This window comes from Leptopilina boulardi, unplaced genomic scaffold (genome assembly GCF_019393585.1).
Source record: "Leptopilina boulardi isolate dan_hultmark-lab unplaced genomic scaffold, ZJU_Lbou_2.1 LbouV2_297, whole genome shotgun sequence".
NCBI classification, from domain to species: Eukaryota; Metazoa; Arthropoda; class Insecta; order Hymenoptera; family Figitidae; genus Leptopilina; species Leptopilina boulardi.
In genome coordinates, this window is record NW_026137859.1 from 460391 (window position 1) to 486421 (window position 26031).

The window sequence follows — 26031 nt, forward strand, 5'->3', positions numbered from 1 at the left end:
TCAACATATTTGATTGTCATATTAGATCCGACATTTTGAATTTTTTTAATCTGACGTCAAATTCGAAATCAGCAATCCCAAAAACCCTTAAGTAACGAGTTTTAAGCGAATCTTGTCATTTTAAAATTTTTGGTCGTCATATTGAATCCGCCAGTTTTGGATGTTTTAAAACTGATATCAAATTTTCAATCAGCGACACCAGAATCCCCCAAGTAACAAATTTTTGTACAATTTTGTCTTTTTATTGGGCTCAAAATTTGTTTGCGTGTATACGTGGGATTTCATTTGAAATTAAAGGTAATATCTCAGATTACTTTTAAGATGTTTTTTGTTCAAAATACGTTATATTTTTGGAAAAAAAATTTATTGTTGAAAATTTTTAATAATTTATATAAACAATCAATTTTATTTTTAAAAGCTGTCGACCCCGCCTTCTGCGGGTTTCGACATCTACCCAGTACAAATGAACTATTTAAAGTAAATTGAAATGAATAGAAATGAATTCCCAATGGGAAAAATACCATTGGCGTATTAATGACCCAATCATGGGAGCCAAGGATGCCAATATAATTTCAATAATGGCACCCAATGATGGGCCATTATTGGTAAATTCATGGGCTGTCCACGCTGTTGCCAATGATTGTCAACCAATAATAAGCCAATATTAAAAATTTTAATAATTTAAAACATCAATTAATTTAAAAAAATTATTTTTTTATTTTTATTATTTTTTAAGTTATTATTATTTTATATTTAACCACTTGTCATGGCGTTCCAACTGGCGTCGTGCGTGGCAGTGACAGAAGCGTCAAAAAGGCATAAATGGCGTTCCTACTTGAATTCAATTTGTAAAGTCCGTAGACATAATTAACTAACTATAACTTACTTTTTATATTTTTTGAGATTAAGCAAGACGTATGTGACAGGAAAAAATTATTTTTTTAAACATTCAAACAGTTTTTTCGAAATTTAAAGTCGACAATTTTTGGTACTTTTTTGCGAATGGCGTTCTAACATTTACTCAATAAAATTATATTTCTGCTTCCAAAAACTGTTCAAACCACCCAAATCTTGTTACTCGGGGATTTTCGGGATCGCTGAACATGCATTTGATGCCAAATTGACAATTTGACAGTTGACAGCTGTCAATTCAACTGTCAACTTCTATAAAAGACAATTATTTTTTATGAAAATAACTGTATAAGGGTTTCCGGGGTCGCTGATTACGAATATGAGATCAAATTGACAATTTGACAGTTAAATTAACAGCTGTCAATTCTGAAATTGTCAATTTGACCACATATTCGTATTCAGCGACCTCGAAAACCCTTATACTATTATTTTCATTAACATTAATCACTTTTTATAAATTTGACAGTTGATTTGACAGCTGTCGAATTGTCAATTTGATCTCATATTCGTAATCAGCGACCCCGAAAACCCTTATCCCTTTCAGGGGCAGTGAGACGTATACGTCCCACCTTTTTTGTTGTTGTATTTTTGGTATTTCCGGCATATTTATCTAATAATAATCATATATTTCTTATTTTTAGATTCTAAGGATATAATATAACGAATCTATAATATTGTTTATGAATAATTTATTATTGTTAACTTAATATTATTCCATCAATCTGAAAAATATGCATTTTTTTAATAATTAATTCAGCTATTTGTAAACGCGAAGTGCTACGACTTTGAAAATCTTTACTCGGGGGTTTTTGGGGTCCCTGATTACGAATCTGAGGTCAGTTTTTCAAAATTCAAAATGGCGGACGACTTTTTAAAAATATAATGCAATTTGTATGAAACTCGTTACCCCGAGTAACAAGTTTCAAGCGAATATATTGAATTTTAAAAAAAATGTCCGCCATATTGGATTCGCCATTTTGAATTTTTAAAATTTGCAAAATCTGACCTCGGATTTGTATTCAGCGACCCAAAAAACGTATAAATACGTAATGAAACAAAAATTTGTATGCTTAGAATAATGTGCCCCTGAAAGGGTTATACTGTCATATTCATAAAAAATATTTGTTTTTTATAGAAGTTGACAGTTGAATTGACAGCTGTCAACTGTCAAATTGTCAATTTGGCATCAAATGCATGTTCAGCGATCCCGAAAATCCCCGAGTAACAAGATTTGGGTGGTTTGAACAGTTTTTGGAAGCAGAAATATAATTTTATTGAGTAAATGTTAGAACGCCATTCGCAAAAAAGTACCAAAAATTGTCGACTTTAAATTTCGAAAAAACTGTTTGAATGTTTAAAAAAATAATTTTTTCCTGTCACATACGTCTTGCTTAATCTCAAAAAATATAAAAAGTAAGTTATAGTTAGTTAATTATGTCTACAGACTTTACAAATTGAATTCAAGTAGGAACGCCATTTATGCCTTTTTGACGCTTCTGTCACTGCCACGCACGACGCCAGTTGGAACGCCATGACGCTCAAGCGGTAAATAATTAAATTAAAATAAAAAAATGGTCATCACAGTATTAGTGAAACCATTTCTTCAAAAAAAAAATTTGTCTCACAACCTAATAAATAGGAGAGACATCAGGCAGAAAAATATTTTAAAGAGTGTGACGGGAAAATATTTCTTGAGATTATTTTGAGAAATAAATTATCAAATTTTAGGATAAGGGTTAGGGAAAAAAGGTCAATAACTCGCCCCTGTGACCTTACATCGATCTAAGCACCAATAGTTCAATATATTGGCGCATTGCCGAAAATCGTCGAATCCGTTCGCCTTATTGTATGTTGGGAGTATATCTCTTTGTTTGTATTATACCAAATTATATTGAATTGTTGGATCGATTGAATGGAATTGTATGGAACTTGAGGATCGACGTTATCCAAAATTCTTATCGTATTATTTGAACGAATTTTATTAAAAGAGTCGATATTTGATCATTATTGATCAGACAAGTAAGTGGTTAATGTATTTCATTTGATCTTTTATAATAATTTTTATATTCCTGGAAGTCGCCTAATATTTCATTTTTATATTTTGTATTTAGGTTCACCAACTTCCCTCCCTGTGATTTTTTTTGAAATTTTGAAATTTGCGATCTTCTTCGCGAACGAGAACTCGACGATACATTTTTTCTATATCCGCAATAATGACGAAATTATATATACGGAAACGAATAATGTGACTAATTAAATTGTCTTGCATTGTTGGCCCTGTCATTAAAATTTCGTTTAACGATATACCGGTTGTAGTTTTGGCTGAGCCATCGAATACAACGCGCAATTTTGTTGTTAGACTTGATTCTTTAATCACGGCTTGATGTGGTAAATAAAATCCGTCGTTTGTATTCGCGAAATCAGTAACGTTAGTCATTTGTCCGAGAGTAATATATTCGTTTATTACTCTTGTGTATTCTTCTGCGAAAGTAGGATCTTTTTCAAATTTATAAAGGAGAGATTTTAATCGTTTTAAAGCTCTTGAGTAAGAATGTCCGAGTTCCGAAATATTCGATTTAAATGGTAGCGCGACTTTGTATTGACCAGATTGAACTCGGCTTACTGTTTTACGAAAAAACTCTGCACATTCGACTTCTTCCTTTGACCAAATTATATTCTTGTTTCCTTCTTCGATTTCCCAAAAACGAGTCAACGTATCTTGTAAATTGATTAAATTGCAATTCGCTGAATTTACTTGTTTTGAATAATTAAAGTTGCCTCCAATTATCCATCCTAATCGCGTTTTTTGTAAAAAGAGATCTTCATGGTTTTTTGATAAATTAATCTGACCTATGCAAAATAAGGACAATGTCGGTCCAGATCCTATCAACATATTAATTGGAGCAGGAATATAAAATTCAGGATCGGCAAGAGGTAAATTTGAAGGTAATCTCAGATTCTCGCGATGTATCGGTTCATTTGGGATACAGTTCGCAATAGAAGGAATTGTCAAAAAGTCAAGAGTTTTTTCAAATTCATTGCAAGTCGAACGAAAGGTTATTGCGACTACGTGTTTCGTAACTGTTGTCATGTCATTTAAAGCTCCTACAGGCACTGAGCATTTCCTTTTAATTAAACCCAATTTATTTGCTAATTCTTCAGTGACAAAATTAGCTGTAGAACATGTATCTAGTAATGCTCGACACTTCAAAAATTCATTGTTCCGATTTGCAACGCGAACGCACACGCTAGTCATTAATTGATTGTTGGGTTCTCGAGTTTTAACTGAAAATGCAAAGGGCTCTGTGACAACCGAAGTTAGTCATGCATTATTTTGAGAAAATGATTGTTTTGCCGTTTTATCAAACAAATTCTCCTTAGGGTCATGGAGCAAAGTATTATGCTTTTTCGAACAAATATTGGAACATAATGACGCTTCTTTAGCAGCTTGAACGCGTTGAGGTATTGAATATGAGCGGAATTTTTCGCATTTATATGTACTATGAGTTTCGCTACAAAAAGGACACGATTTTTTATTAGTTGTAAGAAATGCTTGCCTCGGTTTTTTTATTGTGCTTTTTATTTCGCTCTTGATTTGACGCAGAGTTTTAATTTTTATTAGAACATTGATTTATTCTATCATCACCGAGTTTTGACAATCGCGCAGCACTTTTATACAAAAACTCTAACATTTCTTCTAATTTTGGAAAGGTGCCCTTATTTATTGTTTCTTCCCATTTTTCAGCCGTATTTTTATGCAATTTCTCTTCTAAAATTTGAACTACAATTTCCTCAGTTACATTTACATTCAAAGTTTTCAATGATTCTATATGTTGCTGAGTATCATCTGCCAACTGGCTTAAACCTTCTGCTGATTCTTTTCCTGAATAGGAAGCCGAAGCAAAAGACTTAAATGTCGGGAGATAATAAGACGTTCATCAGCATAAGCCGTTTCTAACAATTTCCAAGCGCGTTTATAATTATCACTACTCATATTTAAATTTTTTATTTTATTTGCAGCCTCTCCTGATAACGTTGATTTGAAATACTGTAACTTTTCAATATCAGTCAAATCTTCTTGATTATGAATCATACTAGTAAATGAATCTTTAAACGAAAGCCAGTCCTCATATCTACCTTCAAACTTCGGAAGAGAAGCTTCCGGAAGTTTGATACGTCTTTTGAATGATCGTGGATGTTCGTTTACATTTGTATTTACCACCGTTGATGCTACAACGCTAGCAGGAGTGGCACTTATTTTTAATTGTTCCGCAAGTGTCAAAAGATCTAGATACGTTTCTTCAATTTCAAAGCGATCAGCTGAATGATCAACTCCTTCGTCAAGAAGTTCTAATTGATCAGCAATCTCGTCAAAATTGTGAAAATTAGTTTTAAATTTATCTAACCGAACATTCAATTTTATTATAATTGGCGCGGTTGTTTGATATTCTTCAAAAAATAGTTTAAATTTTGTAGCTTGTGCTTTTAAAGTCGTGAACTTTTGTTTATTTTGTTTTACTTGAATTTCAGCTATTTTTAGAAAAGGAAATGAAAGGATTAGCGATTCGATAAATGAGCGTTACCTTGTTGATGTTATGCTCGATACCTCTGCTGCTTCTCGATCCAAATCGTCTCTGGATATATTGGAACAGGATTCTGGTCGTTGTAGTAAAATTCAGTCTGTTTTTTACGAATTCACACACAATGCTCAGACTTGAATAATAACTTTCGTGTAAACGTCCAAATTCAATAGTCCAATAGGTTTTTAATTGTTAGTAAGTACGAACACTCTCCCTTTATACTTGGTTCACATTGATACTTGAACGATTCCTGAGAGTTCATAGAGTTACTTTATGTTTTAAAGTGATCGAATAAATGCACTTAATGTTTACGCGTAGACCGTTATGTTCTTGTAACAATTACAGTTGAAACATATTAAATCACTTAATTTTTCACCTTTACTCTTCTTTATAGAATCCGGCTTGAAGGACCATGAAATATTTTGATAATTTATTTTTCCATTCAAAAAGTTGGAATTAATTAACAATAATGTAACTCTACTTAAAAAGGTACATCGATTTTCGTTTAAATAAAACGCATATATTTATTTTAATCGGATTCTATAATTTATTAAAACTTGTGAATGATTACAAAGGTGAAGAGCAACTAACTAACCTAGACCTAAGATTGGTCTCCTATCCTGAGATTTCAGTTCCCAAAAAAAGTGGGGGTACAGAGTAAAAGTAGTGGCTCAATACAATTTAGTAAGGGTTCAGGCAAAAGGTCCTGGCCCTAATTACAATCACGAACGAGAAGTTCGCTGAGTGCAATAAAATTTACAATGTTTGCTTTTTAGTCTCGTTTCCACAATCTGAAACTCATCTGGATCTTAATCCTCAAAACTATTTTAGACCCACGTTTAAGTTTATTATTTAAGCCCTGAATTTATTGTGAGTAATTCCCCAAAAATTCTAAAGTGTCAGTTATAAAAAGTAATAAACGTAACTCTAAATTGTTTCCAAAGAAACTAACTAAACTATATCTTTTATATTTTAGTTATTAATATATATCTACATTTCAACATATTCTTATTTTATTATATTTGCTCTTAATAACAAATTATTCCGTCTCAAGAGAAACAAATTTTAATTCACTTCTTATATACAAATCTAGTGGCATCAACTACGAGAAAGAGTGATGTTCGCCCTCCCATTGCGGCGTTTAGCGAATTAACCCAAATAGCACGGAATATTGCTTGAATGTCAAGGTGATATCAAACGAGAATATTCTTGTGACATTCAGGCGATATCATAATGTCCGCTTCTTGGGGACATTCTACGGTGATATTCCTGTGACATTCGCGTAATGTTCGTATGATACCGAGGGAATATTCCCCCTCAATAATAGATGAATATTCCCTCAATATCAGGAATATTCCGCTCAATATTACAGGGATATCCCCTCAATATTACATGAATTTCACGGGAATATTCCCTCGCTATCATACGAATATCACGCGAATGTCACAGAAATATCACCGTGGAAAGTCCCCATGAAGCGGACATTATGATATCGCCTGAATGTCACAGGAATATTTCCACTTTATATCACCGTAACATTCAACCAATATTCCGTGCTACTTGGGGAAGTGTTCAAACTCACGAATTCAAACGAATTGACTAACGTATTTATTGAATTCGTGCAGACGAATTAGAAAGAATTACAGCTTAGAAAACTACTTCACTAAAATTGAACGAATTGAGGATTCGTCAGTTCAATAGAGGCTTGTCGAATTCAGAAGAATTGCAACATAGCTCCAATTTGTATTTGCCGCTAAACGGGATTCACCAAAGCTCTTTGTGAATAAAATCCAATTCATGTCAATTCTTTTTCGTTTACTGGGTAGTGGCCCGTGACTTATAGTATTTTCGTACAAAAAGTATTAATATTTACTCAATATTTTCTCCAGGATCATCTGTAAATATATCAGAATACATTTACAGTACTTAAAAATTATATAAATATTTTTTTTATTTAACCCATGTCAATAAAAACTTATATCTTCCTTAAACTTAAATTCTGATTTATACTTCAATTATGATTTAAACTTAATTATACCAAATTAAATTTTTTTAATAAATTTAAACATTTCAATGATATTTTTTTCAAGATGCACCACGTAGAGGTAACCAATCATACATCTCATCCCCACAGCACTAAAAACTTATGGAATATTCCATCACAAAAATACACACTCAAAAGAATACTATGATTATAAACGATAATATACTGCATTTTCTATGGCTCTTCATATAATATTGGTCGAATTTTTTGCTTCTGTGTGGGTACAAATCTGTAATTTATAATTACAAATTTGTACAAACAAAATCATTTGGGACGCATAAATTCAATTATTACAATAATTTATTATTCGATTTTTTGATTCTCAAATTTTTGAACCAGAGACTTTGAATTTGTAATTTTATTATTTCGACGTGAAAATCTTAATCAGAGATTCTAAAAATACCCCTGAATTAAGTTTGAAAGCAATTGGTTACAATAATTGTTATTTCGATTTTTAATCTCAAGAACAGTTTTATAGCTATATCTCAAATTTAGCTTGTAATTTTTGAAAAATTATTTTAAAATTTGACTAAATAACATTTAATATCCAAGTATAGAAGGTTTAGAAACAATATATTAAGAAATGAATAATTTGAATATTTTTAAAAAAGTAGCATATCTTTTATACAAATTAATATTTTTTAATCGAAAATAACTAAGATTTTAAGTTCGGCTAATACCTAAGAGACTGCCAAGTTTCACTTCAATTGGTCAAACTGTTCTTGCGTGATACTGGAACAAAATATTGCAGACATACGTACAGACACAAATTTTTTAACGGACATTTTTGGAATCCTTGTTCTTCATAACGACAAACTACGTCAAAGCTTTTTGATTCTGAGTAATGTACAGACAAAAGTTTGATTCTGATTTTATTAATATAGATTAATTAAATGTTAACAATTAATTGTTGTCGGTATAAGTTTCTATTTTTTTGGTATATTTTTAAAATTCTTTATCAGCTTCCCGTATTACGCGCGTTAAGGGGTTTCCTAAATTTTTTTGGTCAAAAAAATCGAATTTTTTTTTTCTTCATTTTTTGATAGGAAAGTATGTTAAGAATGTGTGGTTAAATCATTAGATCGTAATTCGCTCAAAATCTTAAGTTATTTAACAAAATACATATATATATATATGTATGCGTCTACAGATCGTATAATTAACCCTTTCGTGTCCACGATAAACCGAGCGAATGGATTTGCTTGAAATTCGTTACTCGGGGTGTTATTGGGGTCTCTGATTACGAATTTAATGTCAGATTTTAAAAATTCAAAATGGCGGATCCAATATGGCTGACAAGTTTTTTAAAAAGTGTTTAGATTGGCTCGAAATGTCCTACTCGGGGGTTTATGGGGTCGCTGATTACGAATCCGGTGTCCATTTTTCAAATTTCAAAATGGCGGATCCAATATGGCGGACGAGTTTTTAAAAAATGCTTGGATTTGCTTGAAATTTACTACTTGGGGGTTTTTGAGGTCGATGATTACAAATCTGAAGTCATATTTTAAAAATTCAAAATGGCGGATCCAAGATGTCGGACAAATTTAAAAAATGCTTGGATTGAATATGATGACAGAATTCGAAAATTCAAATATAAAAAAGGTTTTTTGGTTTGCTGATAATAAACCCGACATGGTCATGGACCCAGTACGGACAATTCATCATATTCATATCATTTCATCATTTTCGAGCAAATCCGATTAGTTTTAAAATTTTTCGTCCGCCATATTGGATCCGCCATTTTGAATTTTTAAAATCTGACATCATATTCGTAATCAGCGACCCCAAAAACCCCCCGAGTACCAAGTTTCGAGTAAATGCAATTGATTTTTAACTTTCATGTCCGCCATATTGGATCCGCCATTTTGAATTTTTAAAATCTGACATCATATTCGTAATCAGCGACCCCAAAAACCCCTGAGTAAGAATTTTCAAGCTGATTTAGTTACTTCTGCTTGACTAATTATAACCTTTTGATATCAAAACTTTAAACGCTTTTTTCTCAAAACACTATATTTAAAAATGGTAACCAGTAGAACTCAAAAACCGTTTGACCGATTTCAAAAATTCAAGTTGCATTCGATTCAGTGGAAGTTTTTGCAGGCCCTAAACCTCTAATATATTTAAAATATTCAATAATCAGGTTTTTGTGAGTGATTGATTGTCAAAAAAATGGTGTTTTTTCAGTTTTTTGGGTTCCAAAGCTTGCCATTTTTTTAATTTTTGATTTTTTTTAATATCTCGAGGTTTAGGACCTGTATTAGGTCTTAAACTTTAAAATCACGTTTGATTTTTTATTTTAGATGATTCTGCGATGAGCTACAGTGGTTACCGTAAAGGACTTTGATTTTGACCAGTGTACATAGCGACCTCTGTAGAAGGAGCATAATAATATTTTTTAAGATCGCAATTTTTTTTTAAATAGTTCTTGACGTATATAGTAACATGTAAAAACTTTTGATCAATTATATTTTAAAACTTATGAGTACACGATCTTTTATAAACCTTCTATTTTAGGGCAAAAAAATTTAGGAAACCCCTTAATAGGTATAGTTTTTATTATTATTCTAAATAAAAATCTTTGTTAGAGACCTTAAGGAAGTCATTTTTTTAAATAAGAGAACATTTTACAAAAATATTAATTTCACAAATTTTTTAAGCTGAACAATTAATTTTTAAAATTTTTAGATTTACCAAGAATTAAGGTAAAATTACGATAAAATGTGACTCAGTAATATTAAAAACACAATTACAAAAATGTTTGCAGCAATTCAAAAAAATTAAATAATTGGAAAATTTTCGATTTTTTTGAAAAAGTGGCAACTTTTGTTCTAATTAAAATTTTTCAAATCTGTGAGTTTATAAACCTAACTTGGGTTAATACCTACTACAGTGTCAAATTTCTCGCAAATCGGTTAAGACGTTTTTGCGTGATTGACGTACAAAGCTTTGTGACAGATATACATCATACATCCATACATACATACATGAAATTTTTTATGGTCATTTTTGGAATTCTTGACGTTCAAAAAGACAAATTATGTCAAAATTTTAAAGTTTAAAAAAAAATCATGAATATAATTTAGGATGTAATTAAATGACATATATTTTACATTTTTGAGAAGAAATATATTCAAAAATAGCACTACACGACCAGCGCTACCTAAACACTGTTGCAAGGGTATTCACTTTATATTTCATAAAATTTGCATGTATTTTGTAATGTATTAACTGTTTAAAATTTAATTTAATTTTTTAATAGTGAGACGGAATAACTTGTTATTAAGAGAAAATATAATAAAATAAGAATAAATAATCAAAGTTAAAATTATTCCTCACCCAGCGCGACCGAGTTCAGAGTTGCTGGGGCTCTATTTGACGATATAAAATAAAATATTAATTTTAGTTGCACAAAGACGCCAGTTAATTTATTAATTAAAATCAACAAAAGACTTAGATCACAGGAAGGGAAGTTGGTGAACCCAAATACAAAATATAAAAATAAAATATTAGGCGACTTCCAGGAATATAAAATTTATTATAAAAGATCAAATGAAATACATTAACCACTTACTTGTCTGATCAAATATCGACTCTTTTCCTAAATTTCGTTCAAACAATACGATAATAAGTTTGGATAACGTCGATCCTCAAGTTCCATACAATTTTAATATTCAATCGATCCAACAATTCAATATAATTTGGTATAATACAAACATGGAGATATATTTCCAACACACAATAAGACGTACGGACAAAGAGTGAGGAACGGACCCGACGATTTTCGGCAATGCGCCAATATATTGAACTATTGGCGCTTAGATCGATGTAAGGTCACAGGGCGAGTTATTGACCTTTTTTCCCTAACCCTTATCCTAACTGATATTTGATCATTTATTTCTCAAAATAATGTCAAGAAATATTTTCCCGTCACAATAGAAACATAATTTAATACGTTGTGGTCAACCGCTGACGTTCGGTTAGGTGATCGCACTGACCTCTACACCAATTTCCAGGACATTTTCCTGTGTGTAAAATTAGTAGGTTCCTTTAAAATAAAATAATAATACCATATTCTTCCTTTGGCAATAAAATAGTATTATTCCTCTTTGTCAAAAAGATCACAAATCCAAGGAATTTGCCAATAAAATTAACTGAATACAACATCTTCGGAACACCACAATCGCATCTTCCTTAAGATTTTTCAAATTCGTGTTCAGCGGCCATACATGATGGTAGGGTACTGTGATTCCCGAACCTCGACACTTTTTTTGTGGGCTGTGTTATCAACTTGAATATCCGTGACATTTCTTTAAATGGGTTTTCCAAATTGAAACAGTTATAATTTCTACCCGGAAAAATTTTTCAATTTAGTAATCAAGTAGAAACAAGTAGACCCATGTTCAATTTTTACTGATTTTTTAAATGTAGGTTGAAGCCCCCACCCGACTTCGTCCGCAGAATACTTTTAGCCATATCTGACCCTTCTCTCCAAGGTTTTCTTAAAATACGTAAACGAGTGGAATATATATATATATATATTAGAGGGGCTACGTCCCCCTGCGCGCTTCGCGCGCCAACCCCCCTGTTTTAATCATTTTTTTTTAATTTTCCATTGATCTTATTTTTCCAAATGAACCACCTATTTCAAAGAATTATTATTACAAATTCATTGAAATCTGAATAAATATTATTAAAATTAAAATTATTAAATTTTAATTAATAAATTAATTAAATTAATAATAAATAAATAATTAAATAAATTAAAATCGACATTAAGAAATTATTTTTAAAAATAATTTCAATGAAATTGCCTAAAAACCAATAAATTATTAAAAAGTCTTGAAACGAACATAACCTTTAAATTCAAGTCATTTTTGGCGGGAACTCCACCTCCACTTGCGGCTATATTGAAAGTCTTGAAATTTACATAACCTTAAAATTTATGTCATTTTTGGCGGGAAATACAGAGAGAGATGAGGGAAGGGGGAAGGACTTACTGCTTTATTAGGGTCTTAGAACAAACATAACCTCAAAATTTAGGTCATTTATGTCGGAGGAGGGGAAATGAGAGGAAGGAGGGGGGACTTGCGGCTATATTCAGAGCCTTGAAACGAACATAACATCAAAATTTAGGTCATTTCTGGCGGGGGAGGGGAGGGGACTTGCGGCTATATTCAGAGTCTTAAAACGAACATAACCTTAAAATTTAGGCCATTTTGGAGGAGGAGGGGAAATGAGAGGAGGGAGGGGGGACTTGCGGCTATATTCTAAAACATAAACTTTTAAATATAAAAACTTCTTTCTTTGATTCAGAAGCATATTCTGTTGATTATTCAATAAAAATACCTTTATATTAACATAGTTTTCTGTCAATTTAAGAAATATGTTTTTGTTTCAATTATAGTAATACTATCGAATCATTAAAATCGGTACTTTCAAAGCAATTATATATACGTTAGGCATCCCGGTATAACACTATTCGAAGAATCAAATCCAGTTGTAATTGATTCAACAGCATTTTTTTCTCAGTGCAGTATAAGTTTCATTAATTTATTGCAAAACGGTTGTGAACTGAAAGAAATTTGGGTGAGCAGCAGTACCAGCGAGTACAGGTGCTCTATCAAATCGAAGAATGCTAACGCCCCCTTTTTCGATCGACTGACATCCCGTTTCGGGAGCTCAGACTACCCGTAGCAGTAGAGCTGAAGTTCCTTCATAGCCTTACCTTGTCTATAAGGTACTGCGCTTACCCGTAACGGTTGTAACAATATTTTTATTTATATAGAAAATTCAGTTAATGACTTCAAATTGAAATTAATTCGAGAATAGAAATATAAATTTAATTCCAAATAATACCAGGTTAAGCCTATACAAATTAATTAAGATATGTAAAAGGTGCAAAATAATACATTAAATAATAATTCAATCAATATATATTTAAAGTCAATGAAAATAATTATAAAATTACTTTGTTTACGTCATCGACAATTCTGTTCAAACTAGAAATTTAGAGACGTCTCTCGTAAATTTTGCATACACATAAACACACACACACAAAATAAAAGAACAACTGCTAGATGTAAAAATATGAAAGGGAATTATGCAATTCCCAAAATATATCGAACAATTATAGAAGGAAATGGATTTCAATAAAACAAATAGACAGTAACAATAAACAAATTAAAAACTTATCGCTCTCAATGGTATTGGTGAGAAGGATGGCGACATCAGATAACGGCGTCTGTAGCCAAGACCCAGCGAATCGGCAAATGAGGTTCGTCAGTGTGCAACGGGAACTTCCCAAATATCAAAAGATTAATTTCTGCGAAATCTGCTTGGAATTGCGGACCAAATTATCCTGAATTCCTGGACCAAGTGTCCTTACGTACTATCGATGATTCCTGGTCTTTTATATTTCACGCCTCTTCTCCAATTTTAATATGATCACCCACGATTGCATAAAAAACCACCACACCCTTTAAATAATAATAAAACACTACAATTCTGAATATAAATAAATTTAAACACTTTACAATTCAATAATCTAAATTTTAAGAATGTAAGTTACCAATGTGCTATCGGCGATACACTTGTGCGTGGCGTAATTAGGCCCTTTTCAAGTCCTACGAGCGATATGACAGAGGAGACCAAGAATCCCACTTTTATTATCAAAATTCCCCGAAAATCTCCGCGCACCCCGACGACCCCCAATGCCATTCATCACACTCATTCAACGGCACAAGCCTCTTTTCAATTCTCGAATTTCCCCGAAGTTTCTCGGAAGACACCGACCAATTCTGAGAATTACTCACAGCCAAAGCATCGCAAATAGACTTCATATTATAATAATCAAAATTTGTGAGTTTATCTTTAATAAATTAATTAAAATTCTAGTAAAATAAACACTAAAGGATTTTATGCTTTCACGGTAGCGCACTGCTCCCCGAACGGAATCTCTGTCATACTTTGAGTAAAGGAATGCAGCCGTCTCAATGCTGAGACGTCTGCCCACCCAAATTTTTTTCAGTGTAGAGTTATGAATTTTTCTTTAAAATTTTGTAAAACCTTGTTTTATTGTTAGTATAAAGCGATGGGAATTCGAAGTTTGAAGGTTAAGTGGGGTTATTTCCCTGTCTGTCGACATTATTCCCCTCTGTCGTCACCTAACATGTAAACATCGACTTACAATCTGCTTCACACTATAAATAAAACAACTCTTTCAAGCATGTGTTGTATAAATGTAATTTACTTCATGAGATATTTAGTTAATTTTATAGCTAGCACTGATATTAAGAGGAAGACGAGAGTTTTTGTTTCGTCAGCAATGCTGTAAAATCAACTAAAAATTATATTGCAGTAACCACATTTGCTTTTGAACGTATGTAAATATGCGTGCTACCATTTATTTTTTTTATTTTTAAATAAATAAAGTAGAGCACGTATTCAAAAGTATTTTTTTTGTTTTTAAAGACTGAAAGGATGTTAAATGAAGAACGAGAATCAGATGAGCATTTAAGGACTCAATTTAAAGAACGTTGGACTAGGATTCCAAGCACCAGATTAACTGAGCAATTTGTTATGAATGCTCAAAAATATCGTGGAATCATAAACAATGCCGTTTCAGCAGACAAGGTAATTTATTAAAAAGTATAATTTTATTCTTTAGCTAATTTCTCCTTTATTTGAAATAGGTTATTCGAACTAAATTTGACAATCATCATGAAAGTATGGAAATACTTAGTTTAGAAGAAAATGACTTAAAAGAACACATACCTGCTGGTACTGCCATACAAGAAAGCAATGTCGTTAGAGAACTTCGAAACTTGATGGAACAAGTAAGCTAAATTTTTAATATTGATTAAATGTGTAGTAAATATAAGAGAAAATTACATTAAGGTATTATACTTGAGAAGACACAACATAAAATTTAACAGAAAGCATACAAAGTAAATGGTAATTATAGTATGCTGCTTAAGATTCTTTTGTGTTACTGTACTGAATACATCATTAGCCTCTATACAGACACGTACACATATCGTAGTACATAGTGATTCCATTAGTTCTACAATGCATTAACCATAAAATTAATAATTTTAAAAATTTTATATCTTTTTAATAAAACGGTTTATATTGTTAATTATTTTTGTTTTAAATTCTTCAAATATGTATTTAAAACACATATATTAGGATTTAAAAAAATCAATAAAAAATTTTAAAAGTTATTGAAAGAAATGTGAAATTTTGACGCCTCCCGTTCATAAAATGCTTATTCAATTGTCAAAATTATATAATGCTATCTCAGAGCTTAGTGCCATATGAAGTTAGTTAATGTTAGGTACCCTCACAACAAAAGGATATCCTGAGGATATCCTAAACTAATGTAGGATATCTTGAAATCGTCCATAGGATATCCTATGGAATATCCAGAACATCCAAACCGCCGTTACGTAGGATATTTTTGGGATATCCTGGGATATCCTGAGAATATTCTAGGGATATCCTAGTGATATCGTGGGGATATTCTTGGGTTAAACTTGGTATATCGTTAAAATATTCTAGAAATATCGCTAAGATCTCCCTAGGATATCATTATGATTCAAATTTTGACTATTTGAGATAGCGATTTTTACTGTGGATATCCTTAGGACGTCCTAAGGACATCCGGGTGCACTTCCGGAAGTTTATCCGGACATCCCTAATTATTCCAGGGACATCCTTGGGATATCCTTAGAACGTTCTAATGATATACACAGGATATCCTAATAATATCCGGGGAAATGATTAGGATATCCCTGGGACGTCCTAGGGACATCCTTAGATATCCCTGGGATATCCCTAGTATATCCTAACCGCGGCTACTTTGGATATCCCAGGGGTATCCCTAGGATATCCAAGGGATGTTTTTGGAATATCCTAGGATATCTGGTGCTGTGAGGGTAAGAATAATAAAATGCTATCTCAATGTAATATAATTCTCATTCAAGTTTTCGTCAAAAAAATTTTAATTCGATCTTTACAATTATTTTATACTTATTGATCTTTCAAATTAACTATAATAATCTTGGTATTCATTCATTCATTCATTCCGTCCGGACCCCTGCTGGGTTTTCGGTGACAGAGAAAAGAACAAGTTATGGAGAGAGAAAGATATATCTTTATTTTGCAAATGAGGGTTCGCTTGACCTGCAATCTTTTAAAGAGGATTAATTAATAACTCTGAGGACCCAGGTAATAATTTCTTTCTCCCTTTATCACGTGAAAAAACTATAAAGAAAGTCTAAAACTGAAAAGGTAACGCATACCTTTCTTTCTTACACCAAGGAATATAACATAAGTACTTCTTCGTTTAACATTGCGTTTCTCTATCTAGACAATTCAAAATGGCATAAGAATATCTTCGTCTAAAATCTTAATCTTCTTCCTTTTTGTTTTGAAAATAAAAATAAATATATATCTATATATATATGTGCATACCTGTATTAGAGTCCCTGAAAATTGTAATAAAAAAATTTAAAAATTATTACCTAGGTTCTCAGAGTTAATCCTTATCAACAAAGGTTCTATTGTCCAAGGGTATTTTTCCATGTAATAAATGGGAGAAAAGAAATTATTACCTGGGTCCTCAGAGTTAATTCTCATTGATTATTTAACAAAGGTTCTATTGTCCAAGGGTTGTTTTTTTGTGGTAATTAATCCGGGGTTTTAATACAAGTGTATATATGTATATATGGTATCTGTAATGAACTACTGATTAATCATATAAGAGTGTCCTTTTGTACTTATTGGCTGATCAGTAGTTACTCATTCATAGTTCTCTCATTCTATTGGATATTGGTAGTTGTATTGGATAAAAGGCAAAATTGGTTATATTTAATAAAAGTCAAAATTTGTTATATTGGAGAGAGTGAGCGAAAGGATTAAAGATATTTAGATTTTCATGAATCAAAAATAAAATTAAACGAAGTATACTATGGCCATCATAAAAGAGTATGTTATTTTAAGTGATGAAGATTTAAAAATTGTTAAAAATAGAAATAAATTGTTAAATGACATGCATATGTACAAATTTAAAGATTTATTAAGAAAAGATTCCAATTCTTTTTTCAATATGCAAAGTACTTTGTATGTACAAATGCTTGATTTTATTGTCCCAATTAGAGAAGGTGAAAAACATATTTCAAATACTTTTTAGCGGTAATAACAATTATGGTCATTGGATTTGTGTCTATTACGATTGAGTAAGGCTTTATACTTTTTATAGCCTTAATGAGGGGTGTTTAAATGTGCATCAAATGAAATATTTAATTAGATTGTTCCCTTTTAAACCAACAGTAGTTTTTGTAGTTGTTGATCAATAACCTTTTGGGAGTGTTGAGTGTGGAGTATATGCAATAGCATTTGCAACATCTATATTTTTTAACGTAATGTCAAACAGCGTAAATTATGAAACTGATAATAACAGAATGAGAAATCATTTAAAGTCAATGTTTGTTAATAATTGCTTAAATCATTTTCCGTCAATAAGAACGTCTCACAATAGGAATTCGATAATAAAGAATGATTGGAACCGTCTTTTCATAAATCGAGCTCAGGAACTAAAAAATAATATTTTAAACCCTTGTTCTGTTGTAATACTTTTCCCAGCAATAATATTAACAGAGTTCTATTAACACAATATTTAGAAATTAAACATTCTCTAAATGACACTAGTGAAGAGAAAATAATTGGTACAACTAATAATAAGATGAACAAAATTTCACCACTTGAATATTCAGAAATGAAGAATTTTCTGAGTGAAGAAATTGATAAAAAGATAATTCTAGCAATTAAAGAAAAGGGAAGGCAACGCGCGAAGTTACATATGAACAGAAAATAATTAGACAAGAGAATGGTAGATTGAGAAAACGTAATCGTAATGAAACAGAAATACAAAAGAAAGAGCGCAAAAAAAATTTGACATGCAAAGAAAGAAATTATCTATAGATAATAAAGATGAAAAGAAAATACACAAGGATAAAAATTTGGCATGTAGGAAAAGAAAAATATCAATGGAAACTCAAGATGAACAGAAAGTGCGTCAAGAAAATAATTTGTCATGTAAGAACAAATTTTCTACGGAAACGGAAGATGAAAAGAAAGTGCGTCAAGAAAAGAATTTGACATGTGAAAACGATAATCGAAATAAAAAAGTGTAGGAGTTGCAATAATGTCTTTTAAAGTTTTCAATGAAAGTAAGGTTCCACAGAATTATTTAGGTTTGATGAATGTAGAATGTAAGTTTTGTTATGCGTTACATTTTCTGTGTGAGAGACCGTCACATAGATTAATTAGTAGTTGCTGTCATAAGGGAAAAGTAAAGTTAAGGTACGGTCATACGACTTTTGGAAAAACCATTCTTGTCTTTCTCTCTCCTAAGACAGAGGCATAAGATTGTCTCACTCTGCATTTTCTTACATTTCCCAAAGATGGAAAATGCAGAGTGAGACAAACTTATGCGTCTGTAATAGGACAGAGAAAGACAAGAATGGTTTTTCCAAAAGTCGTGTGACCGTACCCTTAAGCGCCCAAGTAGCACGGAATATTGGTTGAATGTAACGTTGATATCAAGTGGTAATATTCCTGTGACATTTAGGCGATATCATAATGTCTTCACGGGGACATTCCTCGGTGATATTCACGTGTGATTTTTATGATATTGAGGGAATATTCCCGTGAAATTTTTGTGATATTGAGTGAATTATTCCTCTGATATTGAGGGAATATGCCAGTGATATTGATAAGATAATTTATAAAATTCCAACACAAAATTTCGTTTTTTTTCATTTATTTATTTGTTTAATTAAATATTCAAAACAAACAACATTTTAGAATTTTCTAAATTACAGGAATATTCTCTCAATATCACAGGGATATTCCCTTAATATCCCAGGAATATTTTCTCAATATTGCGTGAATTTCACGGGAATATTCCCTCAGTACCGTACAAATATCACGCGAATTTCACAAGAATATCACCGTGGAATGTCCCCATGAAGCGGGACAAGCAATATTCCGTGCTCCTTGGGTTGTAGATTTAATATGAAGAAATTTTTTTTAAATTTCTAATATTAAATTTTTTGAAAAAAAGAAGTGAATAAAGATATGGTTAATGCCCACAAGCAACGTAGTCGGCCGCTTGCGGACGACAAAGTTGCTAGTTAAATTAATAAATTTAATAATAAAAATTATTTATTTGTGACCTGGACAGTGAAAATTAATAAAAAAAATTAATTTTTTATTGATTGGTGATTCTGCTAGAAAAAAGTTTTCTCTATCAGAATCACCAATCAATAAAAAATCGATTTTTTTGCACGTAAGCTGCCTTTTCACTGTTCAGGTCACATTTGCACTAACTAGATAAACTTGACATGAAAGTAGTTATCAACAGTCGGTTAGATGCAGAAACGTGCCACTTCAGAGTAGTCTTGAAAAACGAGTCATTGCAAAAAACATTTGAGACACCTGCTATTCCAGCTGAGATTTGGAAAACATGCCAATTCAGAATTGACGTTCGTTTTTTTTCCGGAAGGTTGGCAGTATTGAATGGTTATAAATTTTTACAAAAGATTTTTTCTTTACTATTTTTAATAATTATTTTATTTATTTCTTTGTTTTATTTATTTTAATTGTATTATAATTAATTAACTTATTTCTATTATAATTATTCTTTATTAATTTTATTAGTTATTACTTTTTTTTGAAAATATAATATTTTTAAACATTTTGAATTACGGATTATTTAATTAGATTATTTATTATTTTGTAAACACTTCTTAGGACATTTTTTAATTTTATTAAATTTATTTATTTATTTAATAAATTCATTAAAATACTCTTTTTTCAAACAATAATAACAAACATGTAAAATACAACATGAAAAGTCATTTTCGTACAAGTTTATAACCTTTCAGTAGTGTCAACCTAAAGAAAAAAAAACGAACATCAATTCTGAATTGGCATGTTTTCCAAATCTCAGCTGGAATGGCAGGTTTCTCAAATATTTTATGAAATGACTTGTTTTTCAAGACTGCTCTGAAGTGGCACGTTTCTGCATCCAACCGACGAACTCAAAGATTTTTAAGGGGAGGGACCAGTAAAATTTTTACCTTTCAACATTTACGATGTTAATTTACCTGCGTCAATTTTTTTTGGCATTATTTAGGATTTAAAGTTGTTCTAAATTATTAGAATTTAAAAAAGAATTATTTTTGGCCATTTTAGAATTTTTATTTTTTAAAAAAATGAAAATTTTTAAAAAATCATACACTTCATTGTTTAGAATTATAAAAAATCGGACAAGTGCAAGTTACACTCGCACTGAAATCGAGGGTTCCGTACTCGAAGCGAACTTATTTGGTATAAAAACAAATGTTTAAAAAATATTTGTTATATGTCAAATAATTTAAGTGATACGAAGAGGAACATTTTTGTGAAATTTAAGAAAATTGTTCCTCTTCGTATCACTTAAATTATTTGACATACAACACATATTTTTAAACATTTGTTTTTATACCAAATAAGTTCACTTCGAGTACGGAACCCTCGATTTCATTGAGAGTGGAACTCGCACTTGTCCGATTTTTTTATTTTAGGGTTATAACGACTGAAGAAATAAACTTAAGGATAAATTCCACTTTTTCCACTTATCATGTTTTTTTAAATTATTTCTACAATCTACTCAAAAATTTAAGTGCCCTATTCACAATTTAAATGCTCCCATAGGGTTCGAGAAAACACATGTTCTGCTAAACCTAAAAAAAGCTAGCAGACCATCATATCTAAAATATATAAAAAAACAATAAATTCACTGTTTTGAATAAAGATTATTTAAAGGCTATTTAAAGGCTCACCAAAATAATATAACCAACTACTTTAAGCCCTTAATAAGGGTTGAACGAGCAGCCCTTTGCATCAGAACACTATCAAGTCATTTAAAAACTCAAAAATTCTGATTACTAAATCAAATTAATTAAAGGCTCCCAGAACAAAGTCCAAAAAACTACTCGGAGCCTTTATTAAGGGCTAAACTACCAACTCTTCCCAGCAAAACACTAACTTATCAATTTAATTCCAAAAAATTCTTATTATCACAGCAGAATACTTAAAAAGGCTAATTAAAGGCTCTTATAATAAAGTCCAACTAACCACCTTGAGCTTATTAAGGCTTATTAAGGGCTAAACTACAGACTCTTCCCAGCAGAACACTAACTTATGATTTCAATTTCAAAAAAACCTAATTATCACAGCAGAATTATTAAAGGCCAATTCAAGGCTCCTAGAATAAAGTCCAACTAACAACCTTGAGCCCTTATTAAGGGCTATACTATCGACTCTTCCCAGCAGAACACTAACTTATCATTTCAATTATAAAAAATCCTAATTATCACGGCAGAATAATTAATGGCTCCCAGAATAAAGTCCAACTAACCACCTTGAGCCCTTATTAAGGACTAAACTTGCGACAAACTATTCTCAGGCCTTAGTAAGGGGTAAATGAGTTGGCCTTGCTAGCAGTTCACTAAAATATCTGTCAATATTTTTGGAATTTATTTAAAGTAGCATATTTTTAAAATAATTTTATTATAAACAAACATTGAAATTTAAAAAAAGAACATATAAATAAAACATTAATTAAGTATAGGTAATTTTTTCATTAATAATGCTTATAAGATTTGATTCATTTTGTGGAATATCAAAATTGAAAAATGATGAATGAGTGTCACTGGACGAAATATTTGAAAATGGTTCACAAAAAGCATTGTTGCCAATGGTAATGATGGTTTCCATTTCAATATCAAGTAAATTTTTTGTTTTTTGTAATACTTCTGTAAAGATAAATTTTACATATAAAACTCACATTTTAAATTGTTCTCTATTAAAATTTTTAACTCTGTTGTGTTAATTGTTATAATATTATTAAAACGTTTTGATTTTAATATATTTTTCTATTAAATTAAACTTATTCAATTTAAATAACAGAATGAAAACCATTTTTTAATTTCTGAAAATTAGGAATTGAATTTTATCTTTATTCACATTACAAAAAAATTTTTTAAACATTTTTTTCCTATATAATCATAAATTCGGTTTACAAAAAGAATAAAAATTCGTGGTTATCAAAATCAATATATTTGTATTATTCTTATTTTAAATACTTACCGCTTGAAGTTGATTCTCTAGAATCCATGATTAATTAAATTTATTTATTATTTATTTTATTAATTTGTATTTTAGAAACATTTCATATGCAAAATAAAATTAAACTGTCAGTTTTCAATATGACAAGAAATGTTATAAAAATTTTTATTCGATCCTGACTTCACTTGTCTTTTTTAACAGGCAATTGTGAATAAGCATTTTCTTGCATTGAAAATTGAAAAAGAATTTTATTTCAGAAATTTTTAGTCAACTTCATATTGCATTTTATTTTGAGTTAGGATTATATTACATTTGACTTTAAATAAGCATTTTATCAACGGGAGGCGTCGATTTACATTTTTTTTCAGGAGGTCAAAAACTACAAAATTACAAAGTTGCAGAAAATTTAACCAGACACCCAATTCCCATGTCAATGGTGCGGGGTTCTTTGTTACCAAAAAAACTTAAGAATTTTTTTTGGTTCTTAATCCTACCCAGGAAAGTAGTTGGTTAGATTTTTCACAGAGCCTTTAATTATTTTGCCATAACTATTAGAATTATTAAGATTTAAATAGATATTTTAGTGATCTGCTAGGAAGGGCAAATCATTTAACCCTTACTAAGGCCTGAGAGTAGATTGTCGCAAGTTTAGTCCTTAATAAGGGCTCAAGGTGGTTAGTTGGACTTTATTCTGGAAGCCTTTGATTGGCCTTCAATTATTCTGCTATGAAACTGAGAATTTTTTGGATTTTAATTGATAAGTTAGTGTTTTGCTGTGAAAAGTTGGTATTTTAGCCCTTAATAAGGGCTCAGGGTAGTTTTTTGGACTTTGTTCTAGTAGCCTTTAATTAACCTTTAATTATTCTGCTATGAAACTGAGATTTTTTTGGATTTAATTGATAAGTTAGTGTTCTGCTGGGAAGAGTTGGTAGTTTAGCCCTTAATAAGGGCTCAATTTAGTTTTTTTGACTTTGTTCTGTGAGCCTTTAAATAGCTTTTAATTAATTTGATTTATTAATCAGAATTTTTGAGTTTTTAAATGATTTGATAGTGTTCTGATGCAAAGGGCTGCTCGTTCAACCCATATTAAGGGCTTAAAGTAGTTGGTTATATTATTTTGGTGAGCCTTTAAATAATCTTTATTCAAAACAGTGAATTTATTGTTTTTTATATATTTTAGATATGATGGTCTGCTAACTTTTTTTAGGTTTAGCAGAACATGTGTATTCTCGAACCCTATGGGAGTATTTAAATTGTGAACAGGGCACTTAAATAGCCTTTAAAAAGCCATAAAATGTCCTTATAGTCTGGTTGGTGTCTGCTGAGTTTGCTCTGCTAACTTTATTGACATAATACTATCCGCGCTTCCGAGTTCCCCCACTCCGACGTCGAGAGCAAGGAAAAATGATGAACTCACTTTGTCCCTCTTTATATATAAGAAAAAAAATTTCCTACAATGTTTACAATTTTTTATCTTATAGTACATAAATTAACCTTTAAGTATTTTAAATTTGACTAAAAAATATTAATAAGTATAGTGTCAGGGATTTTTTGAAAAAGAAAATTATCTCCCTTCCCCCCTTTAAGCTACAACGTTTTTCTTTTTTTTTGAAAATTTTGTAAAGAAAAAAGAAATTCAATGGCGTTTATTACAACTCGACAGAGTAAAAAATGGCCGAGTAATTGCAATTGTTTATAACTAAAAAAAGTACCCTTTTTTCTTTATTGATAATTTTCCAATTAAACAATGAAATTCGATTATTTTTTTATGTACATGATAGTATAACTCTTCAAGAGTAAAATGAAAGAAAAAAAATTGATTTCGCTCCATATCGTTCTGTAGAAATTACACGGAAAAAATTTCTAGTGTTATCAACAGGATCTCTAGCGCCATCTATAAAACCTGGTTAGAGTATTTACAAAACGCTGAGGTTTAGGAAACAAACAAATTTCATAGAGTGTGTCACAATACAATTCGTTGCGCATGCGCTATGTTTCTGTACTAACGCAAATCAGGTTGTGCTGTTCCCAATTTGTGTGTTTGAAACACAATTTTCTTACAGTCTACATGACAATCTTTAGAATTGTCTTTTCTGAAATTTGTAGTGTTTTCGCTACAAGAATTTTTTTTTTCGTGTAGCTTGAAAAACAACATGTTTTTAATTAAGAAATGAAAGAATTTATAAACTATTCATCCGATTGGATTCAAAATTTTTTCATGTTGTTCAGTATGATAGCGATTCGATGTTACCACTAATCTCAAATTTAAACTTAAAGCTAGATTATAAAAAATTTAAACATTAACATCCCAACATAGCACATCTTTATATAATATTCACCTTATCTTTCATTTCAGGTTGAAACATTGAAAGCAGAACGAGATGTTATAGAAAGTGAATTGAAATCTGCAACATCAGATATGAAATCAGTATTTTTGTCAGCCTTAGTTAAGGATGGTGTTATTGATGAACCCAACTTATCTGTAGAATGCATAGGCAAAGTTTATGGCCCTTTGCAGAAACAAGTTCGAGAAAGTGCAAACAGACAAGAAGAATTAATCAGTCAAATACAGGTATGTAATTTAAGAACACAGGTCTACAAAATAAGACTTTTTTTTAGATGTTGGACTAGTTTCCAATGTGGGTCAATCCATTATATTTCGACTGAAGTCGTCGCTGACTAATTTTTAAAAATTATAATACTTTGCAGGAATGATTTTGAAGTTATCAAGATCACGAAATGAAAAGAATTTTATTAAAATTTTAATTATTTATTGCAAAATATGAATTTAAAGTTTATGAGGTGCTGAAAACTGTCAATTTTTAGCCATTAGAAAATATGCAAAAAAAACAGAATTTACCATAAAAATAAAAAAAAATTGTTGTAATTTACTAAGAATGAATAAATTTATCATTATCAATTGATATAATTATTTAAATATGTGAAATAATATATAAAATATGATTTTCAAGTTCGCCTGTCAAATAACCTAAATTTGCAAATTTCATCTATTAAATGTGAGAAAGAGAAGTCATTAAATTGAAAAAAACCTTACCAAATATAAAGTACCTGTGACTAACTTTTAGTTTTTCTTAGCACTTTTTTCCTTTTTTCTTTATAAATGTGAAATAAAAAGCAATAAAAATTGGCACTTTGCTTATTTTCACTATTTTCAAATGTAAATAACTTTCTTAGAGAAAACTGAAAAATTACAAAACTTGGGCAATATCTAATTGATCACTAAATACACACACTGGAAAAAAATTCGCTTTGGTCCCAAAGATAATTTTTGAGATAATTAAGTTTAAACTTTTC

General features: G+C 30.7%; 1 protein-coding gene across 3 annotated transcripts in view; it reads left to right on the forward strand.

Moving 5' to 3' along the window:
* Positions 1 to 26031, forward strand: part of LOC127282314 (programmed cell death 6-interacting protein) — a 177553-nt gene that overhangs the window by 117505 nt on the left and 34017 nt on the right. For all 3 annotated transcript variants that reach the window (XM_051306483.1, XM_051306484.1, XM_051306485.1), the window contains 3 exons: positions 15010 to 15171; positions 15231 to 15374; positions 25073 to 25288. In XM_051306483.1, coding sequence (XP_051162440.1) covers positions 15010 to 15171; positions 15231 to 15374; positions 25073 to 25288 — 522 coding nt within the window. The remainder of the gene's footprint in view (positions 1 to 15009; positions 15172 to 15230; positions 15375 to 25072; positions 25289 to 26031) is intronic.